Genomic DNA, 24,480 nt, shown 5'->3' with positions numbered 1-24,480 from the left:
CTTCAAGGTGCAGAGCTCTTCCTCAGGACTGAGTGCTCTCAACACCGACTAACAACAACTAAAAGTAGGAGTTAAGGCAACTCGGTATCTTGCAGGACTGGTCCCTTACACTAAATACCATAGAAAATAATACTTAAATACAACCACCACTAGATTATTACACTATTCTTATTATTTTGCTTATGTTGGACTGTTTTGTTAGGCGTGTGGTATTTGAGTATTTTTTGCACTGTCTTCTCTTTTGCACTCAACTTCTCTCAACAGCATTAATAAGATTTACCTGTTAACAGAAGCTATATTTCCAGTACCAAAAAAAGCCGTCATGATGAAGAAAACCTAAATATAGCTAAGGAAAATCCAACACAAAAGTTACATAAAAGATCAAATAAAAACAACATGCTGAAAATTTTGTTTTAAATATCTGTCAATCCAGCACTATGAGAATCTCATTTACTATTGTTATAGTTTTACATTACTTTTAAAAGTATGAAATCAGATATCCTTGCCTGACTGAATTTTCAGATCCTGACTTTAAGCCAATTCTGACAGAGGGGAGCCCATGTGAAAATCAGGTTAATGACCGGTCTGCCCCAAAACCTGTCTGAGAGACCTAGGGACTCAGCTTTTTTTCTTGTTCAACTTGTAGAGTGGATACACTTCTTCATAACAATACAGTCACACATTCAAACATATGCACTTTTGTACATTTTAATGTGAGCGCGGTCCATCTATCAACGTATACACATTTGTCTTTGTTGGGGAATTAGCTGTGGTTGTTGGTCTTAAAAATAAGACTAAATATTGCCAGCCTACCCTCCCACACTCTCACTGTCCAAACACCATAGCCCATCCATTATCCCATTGCTGCCCCTTATCTGCCCTTCTTCCTTGCTGCACATTCCACAAATATAGAGACAAGAGAGGAGGGGACAAAACCCTGATCTGATGGAATCTGTGTATCTAAAAGGGTCTAAAGCACATTCTTTTCACAAAGGTAAAACCTAGCTGCTATACAACCCCATGGAAGGGGGAGGATGGAAGGCTCCTACCTCCCCTCAGTGGTGAGGCCAAGGGCCTATATTAGTCTCTCATACCTCTTTAATCTGGCCACAGTTCCAGCAACCCCTTCCCCTACTGTGAAGTGGGAAGGTAATGAAAAGGGACTCCTGCCTCCAGAGTTCCCTGGGGGAGAAGGCAGGGGCTGGCATGGCCTCTCCTGACCTTTTCATTTCTGTCATGGAGTATTTAAATATCTCAGTATAAAAAGTTCAATATTAACTATTCAATAGGGTCTTCAAGAAATTGCAAGCAAATTTTTGAAAGGAATATGTGAGCACAAATAAAGAAATTCCTAGCATCTACCTCCTAACAGAATCACACTGTTTCAGGTTTAGTAATCTAACAGCCTAACAATATTGTAAAATTCTTCCAGGTCAGATTTACAACAGCTACAATTCTCTAATAAAACAGGAAACAGCCCAATGGGCTGGGCTGCCACCTAATCAAGATGCTAAGCATATGCAGTCTGAATCTCCTTCTGGAAGATCAGGCTAACAAAGGCCTAAGGCTCCTCAATATAGGCCAACTCTCAAGCCCTAATTGGGAATCTTGGCATGTTCTTTTAATTTAAAATAGTTTCATGGTAGCAATATTACAGTTCAAGTTAAGAAGTCATTTCCTTCTTCACCACTATATAGTCATTAATAATATTCTAAACTAAAAAAAACAAAAAACCTTTTGAGCTGAAATTCATTGTACTTGCTCTCAATAAAAAGGTGAACATTTTATTGAAACTGAACAAAATATATTCAGTTCGTTTAGTGTGCCCAAGGAAATACTACATTTGAGCTTTAAAACTGTTCAATTTTTTTTTTTTTTGCTTAATCAAAGAAAAACTAATTTTTAAATTTTCAAATATTGCATGAGGCCAGTGCTAAATACCCCATTAATTTTGCGAAATTTTAAATGTTTTGTTAAGAAATAGCAAAGCTGTAAATGAAAAAGATAAGCTTACTGTACAGTAAATAAAGTTGCTTTTAAGGTACCCACCTAAATCATATTCAGGTTCAGGATGCTCTCTGAACCCAGAAAACCATTTGCTCACTCTTTCCTTAGCTCTGATTTTCCTCCAGAAGGACAGCATCAGACCTCCTGGACTTTCTTCTGGGCCCCTGAGGTTCTACAACAGTGGCACTCAAGAGCTGTACACAAGTTATGCACGGGGCATACCACTGGCAGCGGAGAGGAGGAGCAGCACTGGCCGCCCCACTGCTACTCAGGTTTGGTCCCGCCAGTCCTCCAGTGTGACAGGGGAGCTGCGGGGCCAAACCAGAGCAGTGTTGTGAGCCTCCCGTGCATGGAGGCCACAGCACTCAGTTTTGGCCCCACAGCCCCTTTGTCACAACAGAGGAGCTACAGGGCCAAATCTGAGTGGGCACACTGGGCAAGAGGGCCGCCAACACCACCCCTCCTCACGGTGGCCTGCCCAGACTTGCCCCACTTCCAGCAGACCATGGCCCTCTCAGAGATAGGAAGTGATACTACATTTTGCGGGTCAAGCTGGAAGGTGGGGGTTGAGCATTTGGTAGCAAGGTGCAGATTCAGCAGCTGCAGCAGGGATGGCTCCACAGGGACTGATGGTGTGTACAATGGGAAACATTTGTTTTGGGGCACTCCATTCTACGAATTCAAACTTTGTATGCTTTGGGATTTTGGTTCACCCTGCTCAGACTGGTGCCTGCTACGAAAGCACTGTGTACTCCGTAGAGCACAAACCAAAAGCTCAGGAGACAGGCTGCCAAACTTGCCAGGTTCCTTCTTATGTTATAAAACGTATGGGAGGTCCTAACTCTCTCTTTCCTCCTCCCTCAGCCCGACCCACTACGATAAACCTATTTCCCCACTGACCCCATTCTAATTCTTCCTAGAAAACCCTCTAATCTTTCTTGTAATTCACAAACTCACTACCCTGGCTGCCAAATCTCCCTTACCTACCCTCAGCCCAGTGACAATCGTATCACTCTCTCCCAGCTACCCAGCTTTCATGATAAAAAAGAGGAAGGGGATTATTAGAAACAATTTAGTTTTAGGAATGTTTAGTGTCTGAAGGATCCAGCCCTATGTTTGCTTATCATCCCATCCACGAGGGTCAACTTGTGTCCTATAATATTTTAATGTTAAATAAATATAATATAATATAATGTAATATAATATAATATAATATAAAAACAGGAATAATTTTAGCATAACCTTTCTCAAGGGACAAAGAAAGGAGTTCCAGGTGGGCACAGTTTGAACCGGCTTGTGCATCAGCAGATCAACCAAAAGATTAGCCTGGTATTTAGAAAAAAGGCCTTTAAAAGAAATCCTTCTTTTACAAGAAAAGACCTTCTAAAAATCTTTAAAAGAGGCTGTTTGTGTATGAATTCAGCAGTAACCCAAGCAAGTACAGTACATTCTGAAATTCATCATTGTGCCACTGGCCAATCTTTTCACTGGAAGCTAAATTACTGTGTCATAATCACTGCTTTCCAAACAAGGCAAAAGGATACAAAGAAAAAAGACCTGCGGATGTCATCCAGGTGGAGTTGCCGAAACTGAGTTATATCAGTAGAGCAGGAGAAGTTGAGAACAGCAAGCTGTGAAGATAGCAAGAAGAAATCAATACATGATGTCAGGTGGTTCACTTTGATACTAAGAATATATTTTAGTGGATTCTGTGAGGAATTAACTCACTTCCCCATGAACAAACAGATCCATTTGTGATGAAGCTTGTAAACTTTTCCTATACTTTAGTGAGTCTGCCACAAAGATATTGTATAAGTAGAGTGATCATTGATCAAATGAACCCAGCAGAGCTTCTGATGCTGTCTTCGGTAAGAAACAACTCCCCTACCTTTGGTTTACTATTTTGATCTGTTTTCTTTTCCCCTGTCCCAAGTGGTGGTGTTTTTTTAAAAATACATTTTCACTGCCCACAAAAACAGGTAGATAAAGATCTCCTACTATAAAGACTGCAATTATCCTCAAGGTGAGGTATGGTGTGAATGAGGATGCTGAAAGATTCTTCAGCTTCTCTACTCTGCTCTGGACATGACACCTCTTGACCTCGGGGAGAAATTGTCTTCAGAGTTTAAGACAGCAATGAACTTCTTTTCATTGGAAAAAGCAAAATCCCATGTGGTGGATCTGAAATACAGACCACATATTGCTTAAAAATAGTCTCACATCAGCAGAGACCTGAGTGGATTCCTAAATGCAGGACTTTTTGGCAGACATTAAAGTGGGGCTCTTGAGGTGTAGTGTAGTACAGCTGTTCTTGTTTTTGTTTGTTTGTTTGAAGAAGACTAGAAAAATAAAGTGAAAGATTTCTTCTCACTGAAAGCAAGACAAAGGTCACAAAATGTAAAGGAAAAATGATAACGCTACCGAATCACAGCCTCAAGCTTACATATATTCTTTTCATTCATAGTCGATTCATATTGTCTCATAAGCAGAACCCAAACCATGCATCTTTCACATCATGCTTGGATTTCTACTATTTAAGATTTAAGGAAACAGGCCCATGGGATACATATAAGCCTCACCTTGTTAAGTTATGTAAACAAATGACAATATTCACCATTTGCATTTCTAATGCTCTGCCTTGTATCAATAAATGTTGTATCTGAAGTTTTAAAATTGCATCCCTGCAGGTAAAAAAAATACAGTAATTGCCAGATCACTTGTGAATGCTTCTGCCTCAATTTTACCCCCTGACTTAGGCATTATTAATCTCTGAAATCTGCTATCCCAGTTTGTAGTTCAACATGGTATCAATATGCCACTGGGTTGACTACATATAAACTACAAAAGCAGTGAAGGCTCAGAACTGTAGCTTCCCCTCTACATAACTCTGGCAAATTCCAAAGCATCCTTGCCATTGATTCTCTATAATTATCATCAATGACGATGGATTCCTGGGAAATAGGGAGGGCATGGTATTATATCTCCTGCCCAGCTCAGAATGGCTGGAGAGCTCTGTAATAGGCATTTTGGTTCTAACCAATTCAAGGGCACAACAGCAGCTTAGACTAAGAGTGGAATCGCGATGTGATCATGGGTTCAGAGCATCACTGACATAATAAATCTCAAAGACAAGGAAATTATATTGATACATAGTGTAAACCCCTTCTGAGGGAAAATCCGAGAATTTGCTAGCATAAATTCAGTTAGCGGCACCCTGTCTGCCTGATCAGAAATAAAAGACCACACTGATAAGAAAGACAGGCAGGCAGAAATTAAATGACTCTACAGATATTTCCTTTGGGTAATTTCAGAAATCAAATGACTATTTCTTTTCAGCCTCCATCACCAATACTCCTGTGCTAGTCATTTTATTTATTTAGAATTTCCCATCTTTAAAACAGACAGTAACGTTATACTTATCCTGGGAAGGACTTTCACTCCTTATTTTGAATTAGCATTAAACTCAGTGGTCCCATCTCTAACCTACAGAATATACTGCTTCAGTCACATTGATTTCCTGTGGTCTTAGAAATAGCTCTAATATGGAATATATCAAATAAAATATTTTATAAATCTCTTTTACATTTTCTTATGAGATGGGCACCAGATATAGGCTTTCCATACTCAAAGAATATGTACTTGAGCTTTGCTACAAACTATTCAACAGAAACTACTAAAGATATTTTAAAAATCTAGTGTGCCTGGAAGAAAAACCATGATGAAACTGAACTATAGCCATCACTGGGCAATCACTTCATACTTTTCTAGTGGAGCAGTTTTTTGATAATCAATCAAGAGTAACTGTCTTGAAATGCTACCTTTGTTTTAAGTGAATCGCCATAGTGCTGTAATGCTTCTTTTTCCATGTATATCCAAGCAAACATCAACCCAGACAATACCAGTGGAAAGAGAGCTTCATATCTGAATAAAATGATTAACATAATATTACATATATACATACAATCATAAGCATAACATATTCAATTATATAAATAATGCATGTACTTTGAGATTGACTCCCTGTTAATCTGAACTATATCATGTCAGAGACCTATAAAATACTTTAATTTTGTCTGAGGGGAATGTGCGGTGGGAATTTAAAGTTGCTGGGGTCGACTGGCTGGAGATCAATTGACGTGCAGTAAGATGGGAGGAAGACGTTAATTTGCTTTGGACAGTTTGTGTTTTGCAACTTCTATGTTATTATGTTTTTAAATGTATGTCAGGGCTTCAGATGGGCACCCTTTGGTATGGACTTTCTTTAGAAAGAAATTGAAACAACATAAATAGAAAAACATTTCTCTTCTTTTTAAAGGTTTGGATGGTATCTCTGTTGTTCACTAAGGCTCTAGAATGCTCAAACTGTCTTAAAAGCTACCCTCCACTACCTAGTAACTCTGATCCTTTATAGGTGCAAGTGAGTTTTTGAGCACCCTGAATTGTTGAGATTCCATCTAGGGGTACAAGGACTATTTCTAACTTCAATCCAGAATTGTTTAGAGGATGTGCCACAACTTTCTCTACACTAGAGAAGGTTTAACCACCGTCCTTTTTATAAGGAGGCGTGACATTACACGAACGTTGTTTTTTGCTCCTTTGTTTTGTAGTTGTAGGATTTAGGGCTGTCTACACACAAACTTGCAACAAAATAACAAAAGATGTAAATTAAATCCAATTTAGTTATTTTGGTCCAACTTTGTACGTATACACATCCTACAACCCACTGCCTGAGGGGTGTTGGAGATATAAAGTGCATGTAATCTAAGAGAATTATCAGACATTTTATGTAGTTCATTCAAAAGGTAAAATGTGGATTTTACTAGGGAACAAACTTTCCATCTTTATAAGAACATTCACAGATTTAGTAACTTTTTCACATTCAACACTTAAATGTTTTATTAGAACAAGATGCACCAAGCTGTAATTAAAAAGGAAGTACCCTGTGCTGAGGAGCAAGTAGGGTGACATCAAAGAGAGAAGTATGCTAAGCAGTCGCTGGAAGAAAAACGTGGGACTCAGTAATGGCACAAACAAGGATGAGGCTGTAACAGACAGAGAACCATATGTCATTAACACAAGAATAAGAGATGTATTATCCTATTTACACTACAAAGACAAAACGTCACACCTTTCAAATATTATGCATGGAGGTTCAAGCCAGATCATATTCGCCCTGGTTTGTTTTCTGGAGTTACTTTTGCTAAATAATTTAAGTAATTTATCATTTAAATTATTTAGTTTTTCTTAACATTTACTAAAGTAATTCTGTATTCTCTATCATATTAATTGTTGAAGATATTGTCAAATTTTGAAAATGCTATTGAAAACATTTTATATATGAAATAATATCAATTTTCAGTGTTGAATGAGCAAAAATTGGAATATTTAAAGAAGCTACTGGTGGCAGATGGGAAACCGTAATGAACAAGCCTCTCCCTTTTTGGGACCTGGGTTAATATCAAAATTATTTCACTAGTGAATCAAGTGACTTTCTTCAACCGAGTGTCGAGTCCACTTTCAGCTTTGCATCATCACTTGTGGGATTCTACGCGTAAGGCAGGTTCTGAACAGGAAGAAAGAGCAGGGGCACTGCAGGTCAGGACTGCAGTAAGGAAGTGAGCATAGCACCTGCCCTCATTTTGCCCCTCTCATGTGATTACTCCCATTCATGGTTTTACAATGTTAGGAGAGATTCCTTTCCCTACCATGGATGGTACTGAATGATTGCTTGGCAGACTATGGTTTTTATCACATCTCTGAAGCATCAAATCAAGTATTATCATTGATGGTGTGACAATGAGAGTCCAGACACTCCCAAGGGGAGAACTGAAAAATTTAAACCCCAGAATAAGTAGTTACACCAACTGACTGAATACGGTGTTATTGTACTATAAAACTATACCAAGTAGGGTCTTTTATGAAAAGCTTGTAATTTGCTGAAGTTAACCGTCATTATGAGATCCATATACAGGTTATGGTTATGAATGTATGTGTATATATAGAAAATTGTAATTGTGGTGCAACTTCAGCATATGTTGACTGAGACAATTGCTAGGCGCTTGAATCCAGTCTCTTCTGGTTGAGGAGGTAGTTCTTCACTGCCTACCTCCCCAACCAGAAGAGACTGGATTCAAGTGCCCAGCCATTGTCCAGCCAAAAAAAAGCAAAACAAATAGGAACAGCTTGAATCTCAAGGCTTGTCTACACTATCTACGCTGACAGGAGGGCGCCTCCCATTGGCTTACATAATACACCTCCCTGAGAGGCGGCAGCTAGGTCAATGAAATAATTCTTCCGTCAACGTAGTGTTGTCTACAGAGGGACTTAGGTCAGTTTAACTATGCCGCTCAGAGATGTGGATTATTCACAATATTATGGTTCTGCTGAAATATTCAACACATCTGTAGTACAGGATATGGAAGAATTTTTGTACAATTAGCTTTACTTTTGTCATATAGCCACCCACTCCACAATCATCATCCTCTAGGCACATGAGCGGAAGCAATTTCTAGCATGTCTTACCTTGTAATTCTGATCATCTACCCTCCTCTACCCAACTCGCTTCCAATTTAAAAATATTGTTCTCTCACTTGCTACTGTGGGTAAAATTCACACACAAAAGGGAAAACTAGCTAAAACTCCAGTCCTGCACTGAGATTGGTGCAGGTGGACCCCAATGACTTCAAAGGTTTTCTTCACTGGTGGCGATTTGCCCACACAAAACTCACAACAGAATTGGGGCCTAATTTACAATACAAGATAAACAGGAGAAACGATGATAGCATTGTAAAATGCTCAAAAGAAAATTGAAAAGAATGAGAAAAGCATGTTTTCCCTAATAATGTTCAGTTGTACTAATCTAATTAGGTATTACTGTAGACTATTATGACAGGTTTCAGAGTAACAGGTTTCAGAGTCCTTTTCTTTTTGTAGACTATTAGGTACATAATGTTCAGACAGAAGCATGATTGTTAAAATTGAAAGTGTCTCTTTAAGATATAGCAATTCCACCAGTATAAAAATGCATACAGCATGTAAAACATCAAGTAACCAGATAACAAAGGTCAAAACACTAGTAATAAACAAAGGTTACATTTTTGGTTTTGAGTTTTAGCAGAAAATTGATATCAAGCCTTAAATGGGATATATTTACTTCTGAAACAAATCCCTACATTCCTAGATTACTATAGTCGTGGATAAAGATAATTTTTGAGTCAGCCTCTACAGAACATCTACAAATGCCTAAAATCCATTGGGAGATTACTACAGAGATTACTTTTATAACAGAAAGACTGATGGTTTCATGTTACTATATTTCACAGTATCAATAAGTACAACTGCTTACGGTAATCATAGGTTCTTAATGTTAGGATCATATGAAAATCCACAGAGTTCTATGTTGTTTGCTCCTTTAATAATGATATTAAGCCTTTAACAGATGTTTAACATATACTACTATCAGACCACAAATATTTTCTGAGGCAGTTTTGAACAGTTCTACCACACGCTCACGGATGCACCTAATTGTCTTTGCTGTTATGTTTCAGTAAAAATTGAAACCACAGCTGATGCAAATAATTTTCCTGAAACGACATTGTACCACTTTGCTTTATTAACTGTTTTGCATGTAAACTGTCTTAGATTGCTTTTCCCTGGCTACAAGTAAAAAAAAAAAAAAAATCTGTGTAATTAATTTTTAAAAAGGCATACAGAGCTCTGCAAAACTTTCATAAAATAAAAATTACTTATAACTCAAGGTTTTCCACATTTCATTATGAACTTAAACATGAGCCATTTTTGTAGAACATTTTATTGTTTCATATTTCACAGAGAAAATGTAACCAATTTTTAAAATAAAAACAGGCCTAGATTTTGAGCAAGAATTACTTTTGAGCTACATAAATTTAAAGTATGGTGTTGTCAAAATTAGTTATAAAACAAAATTTAAAAAACTGTGCAAAATTACATGAAAAAAGTTAGTGCAAAGATCATGGGAAAAAAATCTCTTCTCCTTTTCCTGAAAGTTATCTGTAAACTGGATCTGGATAGAAGGTCTCCTTACCTAGTGTTGTCCAACTAATGATTTGATTAATTACAGGCAGTCCCTGCTTATGATGAAGACTGTTGTGGGTACTGTTCACAACATATGTTGAAAGTGCTATGTTCAGCATCTAAAAGGAAAAAAAAAAATTCAGACTAATAAAAACAGACAGTTAATCTGGTGGGTTCTCCTAAACTAAATGAAGACTATGTAAACTGTTGTTTCACACTTGCATAACTGCCTCGCCCAGATCAAACCGAATCATTATAAGAAAAGGGAGGAGGGAGAATATGAGAGCAAGATAGATTTAAATATGAAATATTAAAATAAAGATTTATAACAACAGAGGTACCTTTTGTGTTCTTATCTTTACAGATCCGAGAAGTACTTACAGTGGATCATCAAGCAAGAGTATTTAGCACATTGTTTTATACTCAGTTCTAATGAGTCCTTAACGTTTGTCCTTACCTCTGCCCTATAAATCTTGGGCTTTCATTCTAATTACAAGAAAAATGGCTCTACTTATCTCTTGCATTCAAAGTCTACTAAGCCATCAGTTTCCCCTGTTGACATTTAGTTTTACTTAGGTGTATATAAAAAGCTATACAAGTGGATGGAGGAGTCCTGCCGTGCTGAAGGTGGGATTCATTTTTAATCTACTCCCCCCCAGCACCACCAGCAAAAATCAGGATGGGAAATGCAAAGAGAGAAGGAACTACTAGGATACAAGAGGTTAATTTCTTGAACTGTCTATTCTTTAAAGATTGGTGTCCTTTGATTTGCTGTCAGATAGCTATAAAATAACACAAGAAAACTCCTCTATGACCTAACTAAAGATGGCTGTGTTACTTTGGAGCAAGACAACAATGAATCAAAGAAATCATCCCAACTAGAATTTCATTTATTATTATATAGAAGCAATATTGTGGTAGTGCTAAAAGGCAAAATCAGGTTCAGCAACACAGTGCTAGGCGTTTTACAAACAATATGAGATTTAAATGATATTAAGACAAGTGAAAGAGAGACAGGGTGACCAGACAGCAAGTGTGAAAAATCGGGACGGGGGGGTGGAAGGTAAAAGGAGCTTATATAAGAAAAAGAACCAAAAATCAGGATTGTCCCTATAAAATTGGGACATCTGGTCACCCTAAAGAGAGATGCTAATTATTAGGTCACAGTATTGCTTATTGTTCCTTGCCGAATGTACTCTTTGAATATCTGACATTCACAAGCCATACACAGTGACATCTAGTGGTAATTGCAAAAATTTCATGCTTCATAATAGGGAATTTTTATGCCCTGATTTTCATAAGTGCAGAACATCTGCAGGACCTATTTACTTTCATCATTTTTAAATCAGGCCATAAGAGTATACAAGAGATATTTCTGCATATATCTGTACTGGCTAGTAATAAGTGGTAGACCTCAAAAGGCTCAGAGGATCATCTCAGTCAAGCATCCATACACTGGAAAACATTTGCAGGATTTAGAGCAGCTTGATAACCTCCCTTCCCTTTAATATTCTTCTTGGAAAATAATTTTGTGCCCTAGGGATCTGGCTGCCTTTCAGCTATGCCCTACTCACTGGTGAAATCAAATCATACCCACTAAGGGATAATCCCCAGAGTGTACACTTCACACCTCTGTAGTGACCTGAGCAAGTGAGTAAACCTGCCAAAATGGTGTCAAAGTGGCATCAAAGCTTCTGGGAATACCTAATTCTGGAGACATAAAAGAGTTCAGGCTCGTTGCAGCTTTCATTTAAAAAAAAAAGTTTCCAGCACTTGTGAAGACAACTTTGAAAATGTAAACCCAGAGCTAGAGTTGAAAAGCTTGTCCTTGATTTTTCCTAAAGCTCACAGGTTATTCATGATCCCAGCCCCTACAGCTGCTCAGGGCTGGCCTTTGGGGTCTGTGAAAAACACAGCCACAGATCTCAGCTTCTGAGAGGATACCAGACCAATTCAGGGGTAAAGAAGTTAGTACCTGAGCTACTACTATTGGTGCCCCCTCCCAGACAGCAACTGAGGCAGTTTGCCTGCTAAGCAACCAACATGATCTATAGCCACAAGGAAAGAGAATGGTGCAAAAGAGACCGTGGAGTAAGCCTAAGACTGGTAGCCAAGAATTCCTGTGTTCTAAGCCAGCATTGACAATGACTTCTATTGTGGCCTTAATCAAGTCACAGTCTTCGTTAATTTCCCCATCTGTAAAATGAGATTAATAGTTTATCCTTTTCACAGGGAATGTGATACCTTCACATCCACATGAAAATCAGGTCTCTTAGAAGCCATAACTGAGCCCCATGTTAGTAACAAATGGACAAAACAGCTTCCTGTACTACACTGGCTTCTGTATACAAATCTGCTGTGACACCTCTGTGATTAATTTAAACTAATGTGCACTCCAGTTAGAGAATTTTAAGAGATTCAGTAAACACTGTATAGTTGGCAAACAATAAGCATCCCACATTTTTTCCCATTCCTGAAGTCTTATGATTATTGATTTTTTAAACACAAAACCGTAATAAAAAAAGACAATACTCTAATCTCTATATTGAACAAAGTGCAACTAAAAATGAAATTTATGGTCTAACACCATCAACAGCAAATCCTTGTTTGCAGTTTTTATCTTTATAAGGAGTAATTAGTACTTTATAGCTCAAATGAACAGTGAATTGTGTCAAGCCGGAGAATTAGGTCTAAAACTGAAGTCAATCCAGAAATAGGGCTCAGGAGTTGAACAAAGGGTCTATCTTTGAGAATTATCCTGCTGCCAGAGGGGAAGGAGTGGGCTGACAGCAAGGATGCTACTGGAGATAAAATACATGCTGTCACTGTTTTTACCTACCCTGAGACTCCTGTTGCCAGATTGCAGAAAAGCCGATAGCAGCTTCCCCCAGTGAACCTATTGACATAGGTGGCACCAAGCCTCCACATGGATCTTTCCTGCTGAAGTAGAGAAGTAGGCCACCAAGGCCTGTCTGCCACCCCACCACTCCAAAGATCCTAGCTGACAAAAGGTCGAGCAGTTCACCAGTGGACTCCTTATCCCTCAAAAATCCATGCTGTCTGCAGGCATGGAAGGCTACAAGTGCCTAAGCTCACAGCAGCTCAAAAATCTAAATGGTAAGGGAAGAAATGTGCCATAAGACAAAGCCAGACTGCAGGGTCCTACATCAAAGTGCCAACCTAAACAGAGGGAGGGAAATGGTCACAGTGGCAGCATCTGCAGTAAACAGTGGACTAAGAAGATAGGATGTACTGGAACGGGAAACGAGTGGGAAGAAGATATTTGAATCTTCAGTCCCCCACCTTAATAAAGAAGGTTGATCCCCTAAGATTTCTTCAGTCTGGGCACTCTCTACCCAAATGCCATAATTCACGAAAGTATACAAGAATCACGAAGTTCCAAAACTCATCCACTAAGGCTGGGTATCCTTCTGACAAAGAACGGGCAACTAACCGGATGTAATAAGCCTTGATCCTCTCCAGATATGTTACCTCAGCTTTCAAGATGCTAGTCCTGATCCACTTGGGCAAGTCAGTTCTATGACATACTGTAATGATTGGTTCCTATGTAGAAAAGCTTTAAAGGTCCTACAGAAGTATAAATTATGCCCAATCTTTCATTTGGGTTATGGCACACACTGGGAGGGAAGACATCCTCATTCAGATGAAATTTCAAAACAACCTGCAGCAGTAAGCTCAAGCAAATAAAAAGATCTGCCATGCCCTTGTGGAGAGCATTATAGGGTTCCTGGCATGAAAGAGCAGTTGTCTTAACCAAATGACAGGCAGAAGTAATCACCGCAAGAAATTTTAAGTCAGTTGAAGTCAAAAGACTCAAAATGGGGTGCACATAGCCTCTAGCTCCTGTTCTTCCAGCAAAACTGTCACCTAAGAGAAAGAGGCAAAGGATGAGTGACAGGATTTAGGGCACCCAGACTAGGAAAACAGGACCAGGAGAGGAGAAGCCGTCGTCTCTGACAGATCCACCTGAACAGAAGCAGGAACATGCTCCAAGAAGCTGGAAGCTACTATTGAGCTTGTACAGTTTGGAGACGATATAGGAAGAGGTACTTTGGAGCCCAGAGTGACGGAGGTGTGTCTTCAAGATTCTGTGCAGAGGGGTGAACAGGTAAAGCTGTTTCTCATCTTCCAGGAACACTAGCAGTCTTCTGAAATCCTTTTTCCTTTTGAGCGCCTACAGCTTCATAGCAACTAATACATTTTTAACAACAAAGAAAGATTTGTGAAAGTCTGTGCAAGGTCTCTGCAATCTGCTTTTCCAAATCCAAATCTGAATTAATCTCTCCTTTCTCACACTCTGAGGAAGAATGAAGGGATGAGAACCAAGGACTTGGTCCCTCCTGCCTTTGGAGAGAGACTGGGGAGATTTTGAAGTAAGATCTAATGGAGACTACTGATTAGTTATCAATGAAAGGAAGGAACCACTACTCAAGGGGCAACTTGGGGAGCTCCTGAAGGTCTTCACTGAACAACCAGACAAAAGTTGCTGATGCAATCAAGTGTTCTGGGAGTGGGCAGAATTTCCTGAATTCTCTTATCTGGCTCACACGTGGTCTGGCGTTTTCTTTCCCTTCTAACTCCAGGTCCGCTTGTATACAGGATCCTCCACTAGCCCAAATGAACTACCCTATAAGGCAGCATTTCCAGTGACTGGGGTATTACAGCACTTGTTTTGAGACATGCCACTGAGCGATCCACTGCCTGCCAAATGACAGTTATGAGAATGTTAAATGTTTAAATGTGGAACTACAAAAAGTAGCCCTAGAAATTCACACACTTCTTTTCATGGCATTGAGCCAAAGAGGCAAAAAATGTTACCTTTGTACACATAAGCACCACATATTTTAAAGAGGCATTTTAGGCACCTGATTTTTTGGTGTTTTTTAATCTGTACTGTTCAGTCTTCAAGCTTAACTCCATGATGTACTGAACGCATTGTTTAGGTCAGTAAGAAATTTCAACAACTTAAAATCATTCATAAGGCTTAAAAAAAACTATTAGAACTTAAGTCGGGGGTGGGGTGGGGGACAAATGCTGTAATAGGTTTAAAATGAAGACAACAGACGCGCAAAATTTCAAAATCCTTCCTGTAATTTATAATTAACATATATTGTGAAAGAAATACCCACCAATTTCAGAAAGCCATAGGTAATTCTCAACTTTGGCCACGATAAAAGAAATGGTTTTAACCAGCAGAAAAGAACTAGATTACAGATTCATGCTATTCTTCAAGTTCAAGTCAGAAATCAAAAAGATAAACCCTTAGGACCATACTGTGTCCTTGGATCAGCGAATGCAGTTTACACAAAGGTCACTGGAAGTTACACATGTGGATTGAGGGTAAGACATTGACCTTAAAGAGGAAGACATATAAACGTATGCAAATGTGTGCATGTGTGTGTGTGTGTGTGTACGTATCTATATATACGCATCAATATACATATACAGAGAATGAGTATCTGATACTGCAAACATTACCATATTTAAAAGTACTTACTACCATAAATAAAAAAGCAGTCAATTGGATAACTCCTGATAATAAACAGAACCTCTTGATGCAGTTTGCAGAACTGGGTCCTTAGACAGTACATACAAATATACATATAAAGATTATTTTGCAACATTCAAATGTATTGAAAATTAGCAACTGACCTGAAAAAGGAGTATTGTCAGATCTTTCTTAGGCACATATTTATTTCTGCTTTTACAAAGAGATGCCAGGGAGAAGGAAGAGATCAGGAGAATCACCAAACCTGCTACTGTTCTGTTAAACAAACAAACAAAACAATTATTAAAATGTCCCTCTTTATAAAATTCTCATAAGAATGATTTTCCCATAGGATTTTTCTCACAGGAATGAAACTAGTCATGTTACAAAATTACAGCTAGAAACAGTCAGAAAGCATCTACAACCCATCTTTGGGAAACCAGAGCTAAGGGGTTAAAATTAATGATGTGACAGATGTTTTTTGAAGGCTTGTCATCCATAAACATTCACTGTGGCCTTCTTTTTTCTCTATCCTAGGTCTTTGTTTTGTTTATGTCTCTTGTTCATCATGTTAACATAACACCCATCATTCTTCGCTTTCTTTGAACTATTTTCTTTGCAAGTCTAGGAGTTGAATTACAAAGATCTGTGATTTAAAGTAATTTGCTTCAAGGTTTTTTGGGTCACATTAAGAAATTGCATTTAAATGATAATATAAATTAGTGGTAATACAACAGTCTGATTCTGATAGAAAGAATGTCACTATTCATCATATGAGAATTTCTTTTTTCTTAAAAGATGGTTTCAACTCACTTGAACAGAATAATCTAAGTTTTGTTTTATTTTACTGTTATAAAAATGAATGAAAATTAAAAGAGCTTGACTGACAACAGTGACAACTGAAGTTCTCCATTTAGTCATAAATGTAGTTAAGTTTAACATCCTTGTAAGGGGCAAAATACCAAAGAAACCCACCACAGTAGTATTTAACTTACAAAAGGGGAATGATGAAAAAATGAGGGGGCTAGTTAAACAGAAATTAAAAGGAACAGTCTCAAGAGTGAAATGCCTGCAAGTTGAATGGAAACTTTTAAAAATCATCATAATACAGGCTCAAACTATATGTACATCCCAAATGAAAAAAACAACAACAGTAAGAGGACTAAAAAACCCACCACCATGGATAAACAAATACCACCACAGCTAAACAACAGAGTAAAAGAGGCAGTCAGAGGCAAAAAAAGACATCCTTTAAAAACTGGAAGTCGAATCCTACTGAAGAAAATAGAAAGGAGCATAAGCACTGGCAAGTCAAATGTAAAAGTATATTTAGTCAGGCCAAAAAAAAAAAAAAAAAAAAAAAGGATTTGAAGAGCAACAAGAAAAAGACACAAAATCTAACAGCAAAATTTTAAGTACATCAGAAGCAGGAAGCCTGCCAAACAATCAGTGGGGCCACTGGACGATCAAGGTGCTACAGGAGTACTCAATGAGGACAAGGCCATTGTGGAGAAGCTAAATGAAGTCTTTGCATTGGTGTTCACAGCAGAGAATGTGCGGAAGTTTCCCACACCTGAGCCATTCGTTTTAGGTGGCAAATCTGAGGAACTGTCCCAGATTGAGGTGTAAATAGAGGAGGTTTTGGAACACAGTGATAAATTAAACAGTAGTAAATCACCAGGAAACACCCAAGAGTTCTGAAGGAATCAGTTAGGAAACAGCAGAACTTACAACTGTAGTACATAACCTATTGCTTAAATCAGCTTAAGTCAGACTGGTGGATGGCTAATGTGACACCAATATTTAAAAAAGGCTCCAGGGATGATCCTGGATATTTTCAGGCCAGTAAGACTAACTTCAGTAACAGGCAAATTGGTTGAAACTATAGTAAAGAATAGAATTATCAGACACATAGATGAACATGATACAAAACCACTTTTGTAAGTGGAAATCATGCCTCACCAATCTACTAGAATTCTTTGAAGGAGGGGGTCAACAAATGTGTCCAAGGGTGATCCAGTAGGTACAGTGTACTTGGACTTTCAGAAAGCCTTTGACAAGGTCCCCAGCAAAGGCAAAGTAAGCAATTATGGGATAAGGGGGATGGGGCCACTGAATTGCCATCATGTAATGACTTTCAGGTACTGATAATAACCAATATTGAAATACATGAGGGCTACCTAGTTTGAGTTTTCAAATTACTGAAGGAAACTTGATCTTGGATTTAGGGCTGCAGTGGTCCTAGCCTTAGAACATGTGCATTTTGCTCACAGAGGTGGATCTCACCGAAGCTCTGGTTTATTTATCTTTGTAGTTTCTCTTCCATTCCTTCCCTTAGCTTCATGTGCTCCCAGATGCGACATATATTTTCAAAATCCAAAAAACCCAAGACAACATTTAGACAAGCACAAAACATTTCAGAGCTGTAAAGAAGAACTGGAGGAGGGGGACCAAAAGGATACCCAGCAAGTGCCAGTTGCATTAGGGATCACTTGCAATGAAAAAGCAGGGAGAGAAGAAAACTGGAGTGACTGGAGGAGCAGAGTAGTGGATAGAATCCAAAGTGCATTTAAAAAAAAAAAAGAATGAACTAGACTGGATTGGAGGAAATGTATGCTTACATATGCAGCCAAAAGATGCTAACAAGGAGTGAAAAATCCTCATAGATATTCCTAAAATGCCTACCACAATGCCAAAAGTTGAGTGGGTGGGCAGTAGATGGGGAAGGGTTGGATCAAAAATCTGGTAGGATGGACTAAAACTGAATGAGCAGTGTTGGAATTACGTTTGGGAAAAGCATCAATACCTCTGAAAATATTTAGGATCATAGCTCTTCCCCCACCTTCCAAACATCATGCTGCTTACCCAGGTATCAGAGCTCTAACGGCACCTCTTACTCAAGCACAGTGACATCATGCTAAAATGATTCCACTAGGCACAATGTGTCGAGCAGGGAAAGAAGTGTTGTGTCAAGTTCAAATCAAGCATTTTCTTTCTCTGCATTAAGTTCTATACTACATCTAACCAAACCATGCTGGGCCAATCAGTGGTGAGAGGTGATGCCTGCAAGATTAAGTGGTAGTTGGCAATGAGAATGGAGTGAATGATGGAAATAGAAGTGCACAAGAAAAAACTGACAATGGCACAGTAGGGGAAGAGACAAAGGAAAGAAGAGGAGGAAACGAACAATATGGGAAGGAGAAGCCAAAGAGAGAATCAAGGAGGAAAGGAAATAGGAAAACAACAAAGAAAAGCTAGATGCACAGACTAAAAGAGAAAAAAAAAAATCCATCCCATTAATGTGAGTACTTCATTAGCTACAGACTTTTATTCAATGACAAATTACTTAAAATTAGATATGGGAATTAAAAAAGATAATGTCAAAACAAATTGTTTTTGGATAAATGCTTCTTCAAGTTTGTCAATGCTATTTACCATGTTTGCACCCAAACGAATATCCTCCTTTAATTAATTCCTGTATTTTCACATACTAGTTGCACTTTTTATTAAGTGAGAAAAGCTTCTCTCTACATGAAATTACAGAACACTGTGCTAAGCAAATGGATGTATCTTTCTTTGAAGTAATGCAGGAAAATTAAAAGTCTATTCTCATTCACATTAATGAATAACTAAGGCATCTATGATCACATTGTTTAAATTCAATATCTGCCTCAGCTGGTTTTCAATAATACAGTTGTTCACCTATGACAAAACTCAGCCTAAATTTGTGAATATTAAATGGAAAAATAAAGAGCTTTAATCAAAAAAATGTTCTTACACCAGAGAAATATTAGGCTCTCTTCCTACAACAGGCATCAAGGGAAACATTGCCAAGAGTAAACATAATAGAGTCCAGCTCAGTGTTGTTACCTAAAACAAAGAAACAAACAACAGCATCTTTGGAAATCATGCCTGCAGACAAAATTGACTACACAAAGAAAACATTTCTGTATTTGCTATACTGAGCTAATAATATATCATTTGACCCTGATTCAGGGAAGCATTTAAATAATTTCTAAAGTCCTATTGAAATCAAGAGGAAAATAAAGTAAAAGTGTGTTTAAGTGCTTTCTTGAATTGGGGCCTTTGAATGCATCCGATGAAGTAAGCTGTAGCTCACGAAAGCTTATGCTCAAATAAATTTGTTAGTCTCTAAGGTGCCACAAGTACTCCTTTTCTTTTTGAGCACAACTTGTTACTCAGAAAACTGGGTTTATCTATAACTTTATGGAAATGAGTGAAATGCAAGATGAGATCCCAATAAAACTAATATGATCACAGATGTTCTACACAGGTTTGCCGTCCCACGCCAATGGGGGCTGCGGGAAGCGGTGCAGGCCTGGCCGCCATGTCCTGCAGCCCCCATTGGCCTGGAGTGGCAAACCATGGCCAGTGGGAGCTGCAATCGGCTGAACTTGCAGACGCTGCAGGTAAACAAACCATCCCAGCCTGCCAGCGGCTTTCCCTAACGTGCCAAAGGTTGCCGATTCCTGTTCTACACTATAACTACTCAGAAGAACGAGTAATCATTAATTGTCTTAAATACAATTAAAAATTATGAAAAGTCAAATAGAAAGCTGCCACCTGGACAGTTTTATAATGCAGAGCAAGACTCAGGAATCTCTCTCATTTGAATACAAGAGAAAACAAGGATTTTTCAGGTTGTCATAATACATTTTAAAATTTAAAATTTGCAGTGTTTCTTGGATTAAAAAGGTTTCTGAATAAAGTAACAGTGATGGCGGACATCGAAAGCTGCAGCTTTCCCATGCATTCAAGTGGAAAGAAACTGTGCCACCTGACTCCCACCCTACAGCACCAGACTAGAGTTTTTGCTGGGAAACATTAGCACAATGGCAGCTTCAGAGGTGAGACGAGGCACACTATTTGGTTACCGAGATAGTGAAACAGCAACAGATTATTATAATAGCTATTTTAAACATTAATTTTCAAGAAATATTTGTATTTATTAAATAGCTACATGCCTACAGTATTGTGGCTAATCATTGTAAGCTTCCTCTAAAGACCTCAATGTTTATAAAACTGTTACATTTTAGTAAAATATCTGTGCATGTTTCATGACTACTTTCGTGGGATTTTATCCCAAGCACTTATAATTATTACATCATAGAATACAACAACTGAACACTGGTAATGCTGAAGCTAGCCTGAAAACAGGATGGCAGCATGCCACAGCTAACTGGGACACTAGACTTCAGCAGAAAACTTGGATTTCCCAACCAATTTGCTGGCCCATTACGGTAACTACCAAAAGCAGTGCAGATACACTACTGTCAAGATAAGCTTTCAGTCAAGTGTCATGGCAGCACTGGTCGGTCAGCACCCTTACTGCTTGGCCTGTAAAACTGTAACATCAATAGATCTGGGAAACATGGCATTATCTTGCTCTGCTTGATGTCAGCCATTATAGTGATAACAGGAAGTGCATTACAGGAACAAGAATTAGGAGACCACAGTCCAAAAGAGGAGACCAACCATTTACTAAAAGGTAACCAACTACCAATCAATTTAATGCCTTTTGGCAAAGCATTACTGTACCTTTGCTTGAGCCCACAGTCGTGTGATCAATGGCCAGCCAGCAAAGGCAATGAGACCAACAGTAAGTGTAGAGCGGTAGAAAAAGCTGAAAACCTAGTAAAAAATTTCAATAAGAAAATGAAAAACAAAACTCTAATAAAAGCAACATTTCCTCAAGCAAATAAAAAGCTAGCAATGAGGTCCTTTATAAATACATAGTAATTAAGTACTTACTAATATTTCAATTCCCAGAGCACCAGCTCCTAAGAATCCAATAGACTGACCCAGAGGAAATACCAAGAGCAATGACACAAGGTCTTGAATAACTCTGAATCTGTTTAGGAAGATAGCACAGGATAATCATTATCTTTAGTTAAACAAATTAGACAGGATCACTGCCATAAATTAGGAGTTTTAAGAGTGTAAGTGCTCAGAAGCAGCCCTCATTTTTTTAACTTTACACACTATTTTAAAACCATCAGAACTACCTTCACCTGTATAGATTACTGAGTTTAAGAATATTTACATTAAGTTCAGCATCCACTGAAACTGACAACAAAATTCAAGAGCGTTGACAAAAAATATGCCTGGTTAGCTTTATTAGTGTCTAATTAAACAGGTCATTACTAAAAGCCAACAGGAGCTTGTCCAGTTTTCTTTGAATAATACAAAAATGTATTTGTCAGGCAGGTAACGGCAGGTAACCAATATGTCAGGCAGGTAACGGCAACCGCAAACTTACAAATATTTCCATAATCGAGAGCATTTTTTCAGCATAGGCCAGAACCACCAACCAATTTTGCAGAATTAGACCTGATTCTGAATGGTGCTGGTGTTCAGCACATTGGAGGATCGGACTTAGTTTGAAAAATCACTGAAAATTTTTTTGTCCAACTTATGAAATCAGTTTCTACAAATTCCTCTCCAACACATCAGAAACTTGCTCCAGAGGCTATACTCTAGAGGCAGCTTCTCCCACACCCTGCAATGTTATTTTGTTTTTGAGAGTATAAGACCATTTTTACTGGTCGAAAAAATTTCCAAGTAGAAGAGGTATCTACTAGAAGGGCCAAATATAGCTGTCAGTTTGGAAACCCCACTCCAACTGCTAGGGAGCGATAAACAAGAATGTCCTAGAATGTCCTGGAAAATGAATACTTCATAAAAGGAAGAAAAACATTTCTCAATGATTTTGCATAATTTGATTGTCAACAAAGGGAGGGGGGGCGTAGAAGAGGAGTGAGAGGAGTTTATGAAACAGCTTGATTCTTTACTTACTCTTTCACAACTGCATACCATACTGGTACCGGTAACAGACAATATATGTAATATGTCCACGGACAGGTTTGAATCAGCAGGAAAAAAGCTATTAATACTCCAGTAGCTGCAAAACCATACAAGAGGAGAACAGTAGATGCCTGAAATGCAAATGATTTATATAAACATTCCTGAAACAATACTCTAATATTTCAAACTCCAGAATACTGTTTCCCAGTTATCTGATGCACAGTACATTAAACACTATTCCAAGAAAGCAGCTACACTAATGTACAAGGCAGCTCATCAGCTCAATGTATACTGTTTCCAGGCAGAAAAATATTTAGGAGTGGCATTTAGACATGTAGGGCTAAATTTTCAAGCAAAAGGACTTACAGTAAAGTGCACGTGAAAAAATGAGTGTGCACAAACTGGTACATACAACACTGATCTGTGCATGCACAAGTACTTAAATATCAAAGGGAGTTACAATTACTCAATATTTTGGAAAATAAGGACACTTCTATTTAGGTGTCTAAATATGCATTTAGAAAAATAAATTTTAGCACCCAAGTTTGCATAACATTTACTATGTCCAAAGGTTTCAACGTAAAATTCCATGTGCACATTTGTTTCTTTTGTGTAAGAAATTAGTAGGAGAAAAAACTTCAGTTATCGAACTGGAATAAAATTCTTTAATTACTATTGAAAAATCCAGCACTCTTTTCAGGAACTATGAACTGATTCTCCACAGCCTTTTCTTATGTGAGTAAGGTTTTCCTGTGTAAGGCACGTCTGCAAGAAGAGGCTTCAAGTTTGCATTTATTTGTTGAAATTAATTTATTTGATATTAATCCTCTTTTTTCTAAACCTTTTTGGATTTTGATGTTCATACAAGAAATCAAGGGACATGGCTATTTTTATTTGTATTGTGAAAGCTCCTAGAAGCCCTAGCCCCATTGCGCTAGCAACTGCAGAAACTCATCACAAAAAAGATGAGCCCTGCCCCGAAGAGCTTAAAATCTAAGTATAAGACTATAGACAAGAGGTAGCTATAAGTGACTATTGTTTAAAAGCTTCTACACAGAGCTAGCCCTGTTAATGATTTAAAAACAATTGGGCTTTGCCAAAGAATTTATAACCTAAAGAGAATATTCCTTTTAGTATGTAAGAGAGAATGCAGATTGTTCTATCATGCTTATTTATTGTGGAATAAAGTGCCTGTACGAAAGAGGAATTTCAGAAAATATAAAACTCTGATGTACACTTAGAAATGGATGAAATTTTCTAAACTGGTAGGTTACACTTAAAATAGCACTAGTGTACATCATCACTTCTATGTCTACAAAGAAGAACATTAAATAAGCATTTTCCTTTCTTGTCACAGCTTTTATTTACACTGATTCAAGAACCACTCAGTGTAGTCTGGGAACATTCTGACATTTGAAAGGTTAAAGTTTTATTAAATATTTTTGTTCTGAAGCCCATTACAACTTGACATAACATGCAAAAGCCTTAGCATCCAAGGGCAGTCTTTGGTACATTATATGCTGACAAAGCCTAAAAAAACCCCAATGACCCTATCTATTGTTTTTCTTCTATAAGTTGTGTCAACTTCTTTGAGGAGTAAAAATATATAGTGGGATATGCAAACGTATTAAACATGTAGGGGAGAGGAGTCCAGGTAGCTAATGTAAAACATTCATTCCTCTTCTTTCCCCTGTAGTTGACATAAAACTGTCTCTCTCTAAGCTGATGGGAAGTATCAGATCTAAATGACTTTTAAAAATAGAATTTCTGGCATGTTATGTCATATTAAGTTTGGATAAGATATGTCACATTGAAAACTGACCTAATGCAACTCATTCTATCACAAATGTTAAAATAGATCTTTTGGCTCCACTACTTGGTTCCAAATTGCAGGTGAAAGGAGATTTACATTTTCGGTGGATGTTTAAAAATAGGAAAAACTGATAAACCTAGAATTCTTCCTAAATTAAGTAACACATTGTTTTAAGGGGAAGTGTTTTCGTGAGGAGCATGAAAAGCCACACACAGTTTTAGGAGATGATTAATGTAAACAGTCCTATTAGCCAGCCAGAGTCTAGAACCAGCTC

General features: G+C 38.0%; 1 protein-coding gene across 13 annotated transcripts in view; it reads right to left on the bottom strand.

The window, feature by feature from the left end:
- The window catches only part of PIGN (phosphatidylinositol glycan anchor biosynthesis class N), a 137,449-nt gene that overhangs the window by 20,431 nt on the left and 92,538 nt on the right, over window positions 1-24,480 (bottom strand). For 10 of the 13 annotated variants that reach the window (XM_043540213.1, XM_037893283.2, XM_037893279.2 and 7 more), the window contains 10 exons: window positions 22,385-22,524; window positions 21,341-21,440; window positions 21,128-21,220; window positions 19,347-19,438; window positions 15,733-15,844; window positions 10,070-10,178; window positions 6,947-7,049; window positions 5,826-5,928; window positions 3,552-3,638; window positions 281-336 (listed from right to left, as the gene is read on the bottom strand). In XM_043540213.1, coding sequence (XP_043396148.1) covers window positions 281-336; window positions 3,552-3,638; window positions 5,826-5,928; window positions 6,947-7,049; window positions 10,070-10,178; window positions 15,733-15,844; window positions 19,347-19,438; window positions 21,128-21,220; window positions 21,341-21,440; window positions 22,385-22,524 — 995 coding nt within the window. Of the gene's footprint in view, window positions 1-280; window positions 337-3,551; window positions 3,639-3,760; window positions 4,189-4,586; window positions 4,689-5,825; window positions 5,929-6,946; window positions 7,050-10,069; window positions 10,179-15,732; window positions 15,845-19,346; window positions 19,439-21,127; window positions 21,221-21,340; window positions 21,441-22,384; window positions 22,525-24,480 lie in introns of those variants that run through there. The other 3 variants (XR_006288737.1, XM_037893285.2, XM_037893287.2) reach the window with 3 other exon arrangements.

Source organism: Chelonia mydas, chromosome 2 (genome assembly GCF_015237465.2).
Source record: "Chelonia mydas isolate rCheMyd1 chromosome 2, rCheMyd1.pri.v2, whole genome shotgun sequence".
Classification (NCBI taxonomy): domain Eukaryota; kingdom Metazoa; phylum Chordata; order Testudines; family Cheloniidae; genus Chelonia; species Chelonia mydas.
Note: the sequence above shows the minus strand (reverse complement) of the source record. Positions and strands in the feature narration are given on the sequence as shown.